The sequence below is a fragment of the Nelusetta ayraudi genome, unplaced genomic scaffold, assembly GCF_046127955.1.
Source record: "Nelusetta ayraudi isolate G7.1 ecotype Tasmania unplaced genomic scaffold, CSIRO-AGI_Nayr_v1 ptg000011l, whole genome shotgun sequence".
NCBI classification, from domain to species: Eukaryota; Metazoa; Chordata; class Actinopteri; order Tetraodontiformes; family Monacanthidae; genus Nelusetta; species Nelusetta ayraudi.
Window position 1 is genome coordinate 19,122,924 of NW_027466061.1, and position 12,556 is coordinate 19,135,479.

A 12,556-nucleotide genomic window follows, 5' to 3' on the forward strand; every position below is an offset into this window, starting at 1 on the left:
AAGATTAGGCAAGTATATCTTCAGTCCCCAACTCACTGATAAAAATACCAAAGTGATCAGAAAGACGTCCAACGTTTGCACATTTATTTTTAGGCGTGTAAAAACACATGCACATAGACATAGACACAGAAGCACATGCACAAAGCCTTTCACACTAATCACCATATTGTTGCCGTGACAACGAGCTAAAACATATGGTCTCATTAGTTTTGACTTGTCATCTTTCAGCAGGGAGCTGTCATATGTTTGACAACATGTACTTTACAGAGCACACACACACATACTCTGGTTAGACTGCGGGGGGGCTTTCTTGACCCGTCCAGCTGACAGACGTCCCTCGGGTAAAATTAACCCAGAACCACCAGACTACTGTCAGTGTGTTTGTTCAAAAAGCGTCTTCCTCTTTCCTTTTCCTGACATAAAGTTTGGTTTCGTGTTTGTCTGCATGTCTCTGTCTTCTCTGTGCTTCATTTGCTGGCTATCATGTTGCGTAATTGAACAAATTAATTCTGTAGCCATAGGACCACTTGGTGAGGTCACCAACAGTCAGCACTGCCGTTTTTCAGGAACCCTTTTCATTGAAAACCTTCTGACATTAACGACATCAGGAACTTAGGGTGAATTCCAATTCCTCCCTTAACCCTCGATCTCAACCCTCAATCTCAAAAATGCGCGCTCCCGCAAGGTGCAGGTGCTATCCCGATTCTAAGAACGTCAAGTTGAGGGAGGAGTTTAAGGGCTGTATCGCCCTCAATATTGAGATTCTCCGGCACCACCCTTGGCAGTAATGGCTACCCAGAAGGCATTGTGTATTTTCGCCAAGACATCTCCGAAAAAGATGGCGATGAAAAAGCGAGCTTTTCTTAGTTAATAAAGATATAAATATTACGAAACCATTTTATTGTATTAGTTTAAGAGTTTTTTATGGATTATTGACATCGTTGTTGCGTAACATTTTTTTTTTTCCTTTACGATGTTTGTCAGCCGGACCGGCTTCACGTTACTTGTATACCTCGTTGTGTAGCGACGGAGGGCTTCTTCCTTTTTCGTCGTCTTCTTCTTTTTCTCCTTCTTCTTCGTTGTTGTCATCTTCTTGACAGACTGGACGTAGCTTTGGCGTAAGGCCGCCCCCCACAGTCTGAAGACGTAACTGCACTTAAGGGGTGTCCCATTTCTAAGCCCTTACACTTATTTTTGAGGGCCAAGATTGGGGGCCAAAGATTGAGGGTTAAGGGCGAGGGTTGAGATTGAGGAGTTAAGGGAGGAATTGGAATTGGCCCTTACACTCAGTGCCTGCTTCTTGGCTGCTCATGTAAAACGGAGGCCTTTCTCCATAAAAGCACTTGACTCCACTTTAAATGTATCATATGATTTCTAATGTCTTAAGTGGATTATATTTATTGTGGATTATGAGCTTTGTGAATAAGCACCCATAAATTATCCACTTTAAAAAACAATCTCACCACACAGTGAGACAAGAAGTCCCCTTAATGCACCAAGTTTAGTATTTTGTTGCAAGATGTGAGATTTTCTAAATTCTTTGGGTTTATCTTAAGTATACATCTGTGAAAGTGTCCTGAGAGGGCATTTGAAAAGGTGGAGGCAACACCTGGAAAGGGACAGGGCAAACAATTCAGCCAGACCATTCGTGGTCAGCAGCCATGTCGTGCAGAGTTTCATGGAACATTAGCCCCATACAGCAAAGCGAGGGGTCTTTTTTTCCCCCCCTTCGGTGTCAAAAGATGATCCCGTTCAAAATGCTGCTTCTTCTGATGACCCCGTTCATCTCTTCTGCATTGTTCACAACTTCTTCCGCTTGGTCCTCTTCTGTGGACTCTCAAAACAGCTTGCAGCGGGCGTTTCACACTCTCACACCTCCTGCATCTTCAGCCATAAAACAGTCTGATTAGTTTCAGGATGGATTGAAACCCCCTGAGACGTCTGTGCTATCCAGCTGCCTTTCATAGCTGACAATTTGCAGACAAGTGCAATGCAGAGGAACATAACAAAATTTGGTGTTTTTTTTTTTATTAGCTGAAAATAAATTCTCTATTATTGTCTGTACTTCTATATGTGTCCATTTCCTTTTCACAAATCAGGTTCTAATATTTCGCAAGCTAAAGCTACAGCAATTATATACTAAACTAGCATATCTGCTGGTCGTTAATATTCAATTATAGTTTTGTTTTAAATGCAAATCTGATCTGCAACAAAGCTGTTTCCAGCTGTTTCCACTGCATAACAGTGTTTCACTAATACCATATGTAACTGTGTTTCCATTATGTAACAAACAGCTTTTGAGACAGGCATAGAATATGAAGCAGCAGAATGCAGTATATTTGACAATGATTTGCGCAAAGGCAAAGTATTGTGTTGACCTCTCATGTTGTTCCCTGGTTGCTCTGCTTGGCTGCTGCAGGTTGCCCTATGCGGGATACTTTGGAGGAGTCTCGGGCCTCAGTAAAAAACAGTTTCTGAAGATCAACGGCTTCCCCAACGAATACTGGGGCTGGGGAGGAGAGGACGACGACATCTACAACAGGTCAGTGGACGGATGCACTGCATAACCGGAACGAATCAAAGGGTAATAGTGACATTATTTAGTATTTTCCATGAGGGAAGTTAAGGCCAAATAGTGTTTTAGGACTGGAGGCCTCAATACATTCTGCCGTTGTAAGCCATCTCGCCGACTTGTGTTTGTGTGCCTGCTAGCACCTCAAATTCACATGCACACAGTTGTGCCCATTATTTCAGCCTGTGCTGGTGCAAAATGTGCTGAAATTGAGTCTCTTGACTGGAAGTAACGACAAAGTCCTTGGTGGAGTGTCTGATTTATCGTAATCGCTCAGTGAAGAGGAGCGATTAGCAAACAAATTAACCTTTTTGAAGAACTTCAAGTCAGCTCTTAATGGGCCACTAGAGTTCATTTATAATATTTCTGTGGAAGTGAACCGATGAGATACAGAGGAAGAATATCTGTTTGACAGGAGGAAAAGAAATATGACTGACGACTGCCGGAAGGCACCGGACCTCTCACAGGCCCATTAGTTCAATTTATGTTCCACTCAAATGGTTGTTTGGGCTGAAAATTGTTTAATTACCAGGTGAACTGATGATCGGACTGCTAGATGTATGATTTACTGTAAAAAAAAAGAAGGAAAAAAAGAATATATCTTCCATTGTACCCAAATCACAGCTGATATTTTCCATATTTCCCCTTGATGTCACTCTGTCACACAAGATGCTGAAAGAGGCGGCAAGATGGAGCCAACATCACCAAATTAAGTTGTTTTTGGTAGTTTCAAAATGATAATAATTAAAGGACGTGTGTGCATTCAAAGAACTTGGCATGCACGGAATCATTAAAAATAAACTCACAGCAGGAGCCGTGTAGAAAATAACAACCTGCAGCTCGACTGTACTTCTATTCAGCGCTTCTCTATCCGATGATTTCGCGTCCTGCTGTCGCTCTTCACACTGCGAGGCTTATCCTCTCCCTTTTCAGGGTAACACCATTATACCCAAACTGAAAACGGAGCATTTGGAAATTTGTGGGGTGGAGATTTGAGTGAATAGACTCTGTCAATCAGCAGCGTTTTGAGGAGATTACCGTTGTTTGGCAACGTCTGGCGAGATGCGATAAAATGAAAAGGGGACGGCTGGCGCTGAGGTCTCCTGAATAGTCACGCTCACGTTGTTGGCGCTCTTTTGTGCGTCAGGTTTTGTGATGTGTTGGGTGACGTGTAGGAATGTCCTTAAACTCTGGGCCCCGCGCTGCCGTGCCTGCAGCCCGAGGCAAGGTCGCTCTTTTAATGAGGATGTCGCTCGCAAATGAGTGTTTGCCATAAACCAATAAACAGAAGAAGATGTGTTGTGTCGTAACATTGCAGAGAGGCAGCTTGACCTGGAAGTAAAATAAAACGGCCACGCCTGCGCCCCCCTCTCTTGGACAGTGCCGAATGGCCCTTCAGCTGCAATGAATAACCCATCAGGCATTCTAAGACCTCCACAGCGACGCCTCTTTCCAAAAAGCATCAACCTGTTCTTAAACAATCATTTCGCACACCTCTGTTGTGATCAAACAACACAAAAGCCATCTGAGTCAACGGCGATGGTCAGTTCAATTAATTTATATCAGACAAAACTTCGATGCTGGGATTTATTTATTTCTGCCAAGAGTCTCTATATGTCGCATGTTATTACACTGCGGCTCGTCTTTACTCTCACATCCACTGACTGTGCCCTTGTTGAATGAAAAGAACACGCGGGCACTGGCAACTTCATTTATTTTGTGCATTCCAATAAAGTTAAACCCAGTGTTTGTTTTTTTTGTTTCGTTTTTTATTGAGAGGCTATTGCCTGTAAAAGTGCAGACAGAATAAATCTATCTGGACTTTCATCATAAATCTGATGAAATAAAAAAGGGGACTTTACTGTCTGTCTGCATTTCCTCGACTTTCCTCTCTCTCTCATTTAGAAATATAAAAACAGTCCATAAAAATGTTAACATCAATCTTAGAAAATAATTACTTTACAAAAAAAAAGGTAATAAATCTGAGTGTGAATGTTTGGGTGTTTTTATGCTGCTCCATCCCTCCTACCACCACCGCCCCTCGCTCTGCACAATTCCTGTTTTGAAGCTTTTCTCTAGGCAGTCAAAAGGGAAATGCCCTTGAAAACACACATGGAACACATAATGAAAAACACTGTTGTGTGAGTGGATGAGCTGAGTAACAAGTAACAAGATGACAGTAACAGTCAGCTTTAAAATGCCTGTGGCAGGATGGAGTGATTGACAATGAATTTTAATTAAGTGATCTGTTGAATTAGAGATGTTAATCTGTCGGATGTGTGAAGGCAATGCAACTTTTATTCCGCGTATAAAAGCATCAGGTGTCTTATTAATAAGGCGTGAATGACCATTGGAGCGCCAGTGCTGTACAGAAAGTGTAAACGTCCAACGAGGTTTATCTGTGTTTGCGGTAAGCTCTGCAATTCTTTTCCCCATCTCTTTGTCTAGTTTGAGACCCAACATGCATGTCGATTGATTGCATTGGTTGCCCTAAGCTGTCAGGCGTGACTGTGAGACCATTCCAAATGTTTTTTTTTTTTTTATCTTTCTCACGATGATTTTTGGAGCCCTGCAGAAGTCAGAATGAGCTTCAATAATATCTAGAACTGCCTCAGTTTTCGGTGCAGTTAAAGGCCCTTCAGCAGACTGGACTACACAACCTGTGGTTGATGTGATGATGTCGGTGACAGACCAGGTCAATATTAAAAAAATTAATAAAATATATATTTTACTATTTTATGTATTTATAAATAAATAAAAATAATAAAAAATAAACTGTGCTATCTAATGATATTTTCCACCATCGGCGTTTCTCTCACATTATTACATACATAAATATTCTGTTGAAAATCAGTGCCATTCATTACACAGTACTCCTGAAGTATACAGAGCTCAGAAACTACCATCACAATATTTGACACTTGAATTGACTTGAAGTGCAGCTTGAAAGTGTTTCTCCTCTCTGTCTCTGCACAGATAAGGGGAATCTAATTTCCTCCAAATGATGTGCTCTTATTTGTGTTTTTATTGCAGAAATGCCACCAAGGTCTGATAAAAATGCTGCTCCTGCAGAAACATTGAGAAGCCTCGTCTTCTTGTCCTTGCTTGCATCACTCTCTTCCTCCGTTCGTCCGTTATAGTGAAACAGAAGCTGATGCTAAGAGCATCTGAAAATACTTCAGATTGGAGTTTGGCCAGATGGATGTGTGAGATTAGAGCCACACGTCAGCATGATATCTTAGCTTGGAGCTCAAAGACACAATGAGGTCTGATGTCAAATGCAGAAGACCTTATATTGACCTCCAGTGGCCTTCAGTGGGCAGTACAAACTACGGCAGCGGCTCCAACTCACAATCGCTTGACTGGAGGAGAGAAGAGAATATAGATCAGAGTGGCCGTGCAATCCGTGAAACCTCCTAGTTGTTTTTTTTTCCCTCTCTCCCTCTCTCCGTAAAGCAGAGTTCATGGTATTTGAACCGCTGAAACAGCCGAGGCCTCCGTCAGCCGAGCGTCTAATGGACGTGTCCTTGAACGCAGCGCCGGAGCTCCATCTGCTCTTCGTTTGAAGGCTGGAAAACAAGCATTAACTGCAGCATCCCTCTAGTTTCTCCCCCACTGCTCTCCTCCCTCACTTCGTTTTTCCGCCGACTCCCTGCATCTCTCTTCCGATGTCCCTCTCTTGCTTCCCTCCAGCGTTTTCCTTGTTTTTTTGTTTTTCTTTTCTTTTCTTTTTTTATGTTTTTGCCGTGCTGGTTTTTTGATGCCAAAGACGACGGCGCAGCCCGAGCTGGAAATGGCTCCTGCTGGTGTGACGCCTGCCCAGGGAAACGAGCTGTCCCCAGCACTCAGTGTGGCCCAAGCCCGCGGCAAAGAGGACCCGAGCCTCTTACACAACTGCCAGCGCCGCTTGCCTCCTCCCAGCCCCTGCCTGCGAAAGTTGTTGGATGGTATAGAGAGAGTAGCGAAGAGTGGGGACAGGTTTTCTCCTTCACCGTCCTCTCACCCTGAACAAGCATCAGTAGCCCGAGGCAAAGACAGCACCTGTCCCCAGGGCGCGCACACACACACACACACATACACCATCCCCACACACATGCTTCTGTCTTGCTCTTTGCCCTTCCTCATGCTAAAACCCCGAGTTGAGATACGTTCAGTCACTCGCCAGAGCCTGTGGCAAGTTGCCGCCCTCGGGACGAGTCAAGGCCTTCTTGAAGATCTTGTGTCAGAAGTTTGTCTTCACAGTTGTAGCTTATTTATTTTTGCATTGACCTGTTGAGCTTTGCTTGGGTTTTGAAAGGAAAAAAGATGGCTTAAAGAGGTTTAAAGTGAAACTACAATCAGTTATTTTTGGTCATCTGAATTTTCTTTCATTGTATTTGTACAACTTTATTATATTACTAGTAATGTAGATGAAGAGATATAGAAATGTTTTGAATTCATAAATTCACTGTTTAACCAAAGCTATTGAAATAATAAAAAAAAATTCTGTGCTGATTCATGCAAGTCAATTCCTAGCGTTGTTTAAAAAGTAAATAAGTAAAGCTGAGTCATTTATAAAGCTTGCATCATTACCTCTAAACACTTTTGTGCTGCCAACAATTGTAAGCCATATGTTTAATTATACTGATTCTATCAAACCCACATGCTGCAGCGCTCTTATAATTCAAAATAGACACAATGTACTGGCAAAGGCGTGCGTTATATGCTGTATGTCATCCCCTGAGTGGATTTGTTAGTTGGATGTTTCCTACATGAACACTGTTGAAGCATGAAGGCAATGAGGGCATACATTTTGCAACAAAACAGAGAAAATGAATTGATAGGCATTATTTGGCAGTCTGACAGCTTTGGATGCAGACAGGAGGCCTGTCCTACAGCCTGTACCGCCAGTATTCTAGTATGTAGCAGGGGGAGTTTGAGGCTGTTCTGTGTGGATGGAACAGCAGCCTGTCCAAACGATCTTGACACTTGAGTTGTCTTAAAGATGGTTGTTTCTTTAATTTGCGTCCCGAGTGTTGAAACAAAGATAATAAGCGTGTCCAGCATTGTTTTGTTGCTGATGCTGCTATTGTGACAGACATGACGTCCTCTCCACACACCGGCTGAGATTGAGCGACACGATTATTTGTCACGCCGAGGTTTGGGTAAATGTCCCTTGATGCAAGAAATAAGCATTGCCTTCTCACAGTCGGATTGTCATTCATTCTTTTATTCACACCTTTTCGTGGATGTTAATTATCCATCCATCCACCTTCTATCACTACCGCCTGCACTCAGTGTGACCAGTTTGACATGTTTTGTGAAAAGGGGTGCCTTCTGTGCCATTATGGATCTCTACATTCAAAATGTTACACCCTGGACAAGTTTGTATCACAGGGACACATAGAAAGAAAAACAACCATTCAAGTGCTCTCAATCCTACATCCAATTTAGAGTTGCTAAATTCACCAAATTTGCAGTTTAGACTTGGGGATCAAACCCTCAACTTTCTAGCTGTGAGGTGTCTAAATTGCTGTATTTCCGTCCTGAATAACCATCATACAAAATCTGTAAGTACACAAGAAAACATATGTAAATAAACCCACTGACGCTGTCTTCTAACAGAATACGTCAGTGAATGCGGTGGGAACTTCTGAGCTATGGGATGATTTCTCTGTTGCTCTGTGAAACCCATTCAGAGATGTGAGATGTGTGGAATTTCAGGTGAGTTTTTATCCACACAGGGCTAAATCTTTTAAAGTTTTTTTTTACTCTGCAGTGTACCTTTGCAGTTATATTGTGCGCCCCCTCAGTGTCAGAGGGCACAGTAATAACAGGGGCACTAATAGAAAGAGGGCAAAGGCATGCCGGGAAATAGAGAAGATGCTCAGGAAGAAAATTAGAGGGTATAAGTGCATGAAGTGGACTGAAGAGATGGTGGGAGGAGGGGAGAAGGGGGCAGAAGTGGAGCATGGAGTCAAGGGTCTGGTCACACAGAAAAGCCACAGTCACCAGCAGCTAGACAGGAAGTCCTCATGCAGGAGTGCAGCCGAGCAGGAAGTAACCAAAGCCGTCTTTCTAACCTTCCGATCATTAAAACATCAAGATTGAAGAAGCAAAACAATCTCTGCTTGCAGGGGAATTTTTCAGCCTTCATCCCATTGGCATAAACAATGAAAGATTGTTTTTTTTTTGTTTCATTTAAAAAAAAAAATGGTTTGATGCGGTTCTTTATATGAAGGAGTGAAGCATTTTGTCAAAATGCACAGAGTTGCAATAACGTTTTTTTAAGCTGCTTTTGAGACTATGAAATATCATCCTTTTTTGAACTGTGGACTGTTAAAATGTGACTTCAAATATTAACTTCAGCAAATAGTTCAAAGAAACAGGGCAGCGTATTAAAATGGGACATGTGTTTATTCATGGGCAAAGGGCAGAAGACATTTCCTCCTTATTTTCAAGATATATTTCCCTCTCAGGATTTTAAACATTGTTTATTTGGATTTTTCTCCATGGTGGCTGGTTTTCATTCTGGTTATTGGTCGGCTTATGTCCTCCTGTCACGATGCAGAGGCTGTTGTGCTGGACGTCCGTGCGGAAGTTGCAGACAGATGTGTCTCTGCTGCGTCTTGACTCATTTCCTGCTCTCACCCGCACACCTCGACTATTCAGTCGCTCTTGCCTCCATGGGGCATCTTACAGTCCCCAACACACCGCCGTCATTACCACCCACACATCCTCCTCCTCCTCCTCCTCCTCTACCATCTCATATCTGCTGGCAGAAGGGAGCGGAGGCAGGACACAAGATTTTAGATCACCATTTCTCCTCCACTCCATTGCTCTAATGCAATTAACTACACTGGTGGGAATAGAAGAGGAGACCTGGAGAAACTCCTGATTAATCCAATCAAACTGGTGCTGCATGGTGGGTGAATCTGTCTGGGGGAAGGGAGGGTGGAGAGTCCTATCCTCACTGAGCCTCATAAAATTTGGAGTTTTTTAATCAGTTTGGGAGATAATCCATCATAAGGTTTTTGGAAGTGTTTGAGCTTTTCCTGTGATTGAAGCAGGTTGGAATAACGTGGCTGTCTAACAGGGAAGTGAGCACACGACAGCCAAGGGTAACTGTAAGATCTTTTCAAGATTAATTTATTAGTAACGGTTATCATGAAGATGTCAAAGATAATTATACTAATCTTGTAGCACATCACAGCCTCTAAAAATTACTTTGCGCTGCACTTTATGATGCTGTTTCTATTTTTGGCATCTGCGTTGCTTTTTCCCGGCTCCCCAAAAGAATTCTGTGGTGTTTTTTTTGTTTTGTTTTTCGTAGTGGATTTTTTTTTTTTCTCCACCATACTTTTTTCTCCTCCCGTCAGCCTCTGAATACCTGTGTCTGTATTGATAATTGTTGAGAGACTGTGTAAACACACAAGGACAATGTTGTCGAACAATAAGTCTCAGATTTGGTCATTGTGCTTTAAACAATTTATTTTCTGAAGCACAATGGAATGAACACAGCGATGTCTGATGCGCCTTCTCAAGGTGACGATGCTGAGCAAAGAAATATCTGGGAGGACATTTGCTGAAGGAAAGTAAGTTTACAGTTTAATCCCACATAACAACAATCATCATTTGACTCGATGAACTTCTTGCTCTGAGCTGAGTTCCCTTTGAGTCAATCGCTTGTGTGAGTTTCTGTCCACCACCGCTGTGTAAATATTTGCAGTCGGTTCACTGAGATGAGCAGGAGGTGCACAGCCGTCTTCCCGCTTCTCAATCCGATGCGATGGCACCACTGAAGAAGAAGAAAGGGGGAGGTTATTCAGTTGTTGTCTGTTTGGTGCGCTCTGGTGTTGTCGGCTCATCAGTCCAAAGGCTTTGTCGCCATCCGCGGCTGCTGCAATGCTGTCTGTCTCTCCAACGCAGTGGAAGTAGTAATGTTTGGGCCAAAAGCATCAACCTGACACCCTGCTCCGCCTCCTTTAAGCACAACAACTTGATGGTGGCATTTCTTAATTTTTCTGGCTTTCATTTGAGTTGTTATTATGAGCTTTTTTTTTCTTCTTTTTTTTTCAAACATTTCATCCAAATTATCATTCAATGGTCTGACATGAGTTCTTGCTGGGAATATACAGAGCAGCTGCCTGGTAATTGCTATATTTGCCTGCACCATAGATAATTCAGTAGGGCAATCAGACAAACTGTTGGGAAAAAAAATCGATTATATGGGCGTTCAGCTGGGTCGAATTGGCCTCAGGAGATAATGTGAGTGGTTGTTTGTCTCTGTATGTGGCCCTGCGATAAACTGGTGACTTGGCAATGGTGTAACTCCGCCTTCTCCTGAAGACAGCTGGGATTGGCTCTCGCTGTTTGTCCTTTCGCCCTCCAAATTTAACATCTTAAGCATGCTAGTTGACCTGGATAAAAGCAATGGCACATGAATTAACTTCCTCACTAGTCGTGTAGAAAATTGTTAGGATTAACTAAGTAAAAAAAAAAGAAGACTTCTCTTAAATACCTTATTCTGCTTTTAATGTTAATAAGGTTCGCTCCACAACTACAGGAAGAGCTTAGGAAGGATTAAGGGGGGAAAAGGCTTCATAAAAAGTTGCTTGACGTCACTTTTGTCACACACATTTTGACATAAAATTCAGCACAAGTAAAGCACCAGCGGTGGGAAATGTTAGCTGAATCTTAGCTGGCCCAAGATCTGAGGTATTTACTGTTATCTTGCTGTGGCAAAAAAATACATGAATAAAAATAAAAATAAAAATAATCAAAATCCAACAGTGTTGGACAGAATGGCCAGAAAATACTTAAAGGTCCACACGGTGGGACATTTTAGTGCAACGGCCCACCTGCTGTGCGTTACCATGGGACTCTGTCCGATGTCCTGGCTTAATCTGTCAACTGTGAAGATCCTCCGTGTCCTTTCCCCTTGGATAATATTCATGTCACGATGTCATGCTGTGTTATTGCCCAGCGCCTGTCAGAGCTGTGAACAATAATGACTCCACTGATGTGTTGTAGGACTATGTGTGTGTTTGTGCCGCATCTGAAGTTTTAGTCCAAGGACACAGTTCTGTCCATATGTATAAAGCGAGGCCAGTTGATGAGTGAAACAGTTTAGTACCATACAGATACACACTCACACATACTGTATGTATGTGTAGCAGGAGGCATCAGCAGCTCTTCAAGGTCACAGCTGAAGTGTGTGTTTATTTTGTTTCCTACAAAACTATAAAATATGCTGCTTTTTTTTTTTTTTAGTTTTTTGAGTGATGAGCGTTGAGTCTGTCTGTCTGTGTGAGCCCCTTTTTGTAATGAACCTCAGACTGTGATTTAATCATCAAGTGTCATTTTGACTGATGATAAGATGAGATGCTGCCTGCTCTCTAAAATAGTGTTAAGACTCTCAAAGAGGGTTTTTGAAAGGTAGAAGAATGTTTTACACGAGCAAACACACTCTGATGTATGTTTGAAGGTCCTCCTCCAATATTCTCCTATGCTTAATCAATCAGTGTTTGACAAGACTGGAAATGTTTAAAGTATCACAGTCTAGTTGGCCTCGGCCTCTTTAACACGTCCCTCTCTGGGAAGTGGGTACACATGCTTTTAAACCACTCTGAGTCATTTCACCGTGCAAATAGATCACCGGTGCAACAGAGTCACTCATCTGCATGTTGGCATGAGCAGACTGAGGTGCCACATTTCCCACTTTTATTCCCAGTGACTGAAAAGCCAGCCGGTTTGTGTGTGTTCAAGTAAAGATGTTAAATTCTCGTTCAACACGCTTGCATTGTTTGCTCTTTTTGATAAATGGTTGACTTTGCTGTTTAGACCAATGTTGGATCAATGCTTGCCACTTTGGGACAGCGCAGCCTGGGACAATGTGCATGTCACACGTTAGCTGCGCAGAAAGAATGTGCCTCATGTTGTAGAAAACCCTTGGCGACACATCCATATGAATCCTGAAGCTTCAGCTCCAACTCCAAAACAATT

At 42.5% G+C, this 12,556-nt stretch overlaps 1 protein-coding gene across 1 annotated transcript in view; it reads left to right on the forward strand.

The window, feature by feature from the left end:
* Window positions 1-12,556, forward strand: part of b4galt2 (UDP-Gal:betaGlcNAc beta 1,4- galactosyltransferase, polypeptide 2) — a 123,509-nt gene that overhangs the window by 93,873 nt on the left and 17,080 nt on the right. Inside the window, exon 5 of the mRNA XM_076021685.1 lies at window positions 2,420-2,542. Within this exon, the coding sequence (XP_075877800.1) occupies window positions 2,420-2,542 (123 nt within the window). The remainder of the gene's footprint in view (window positions 1-2,419; window positions 2,543-12,556) is intronic.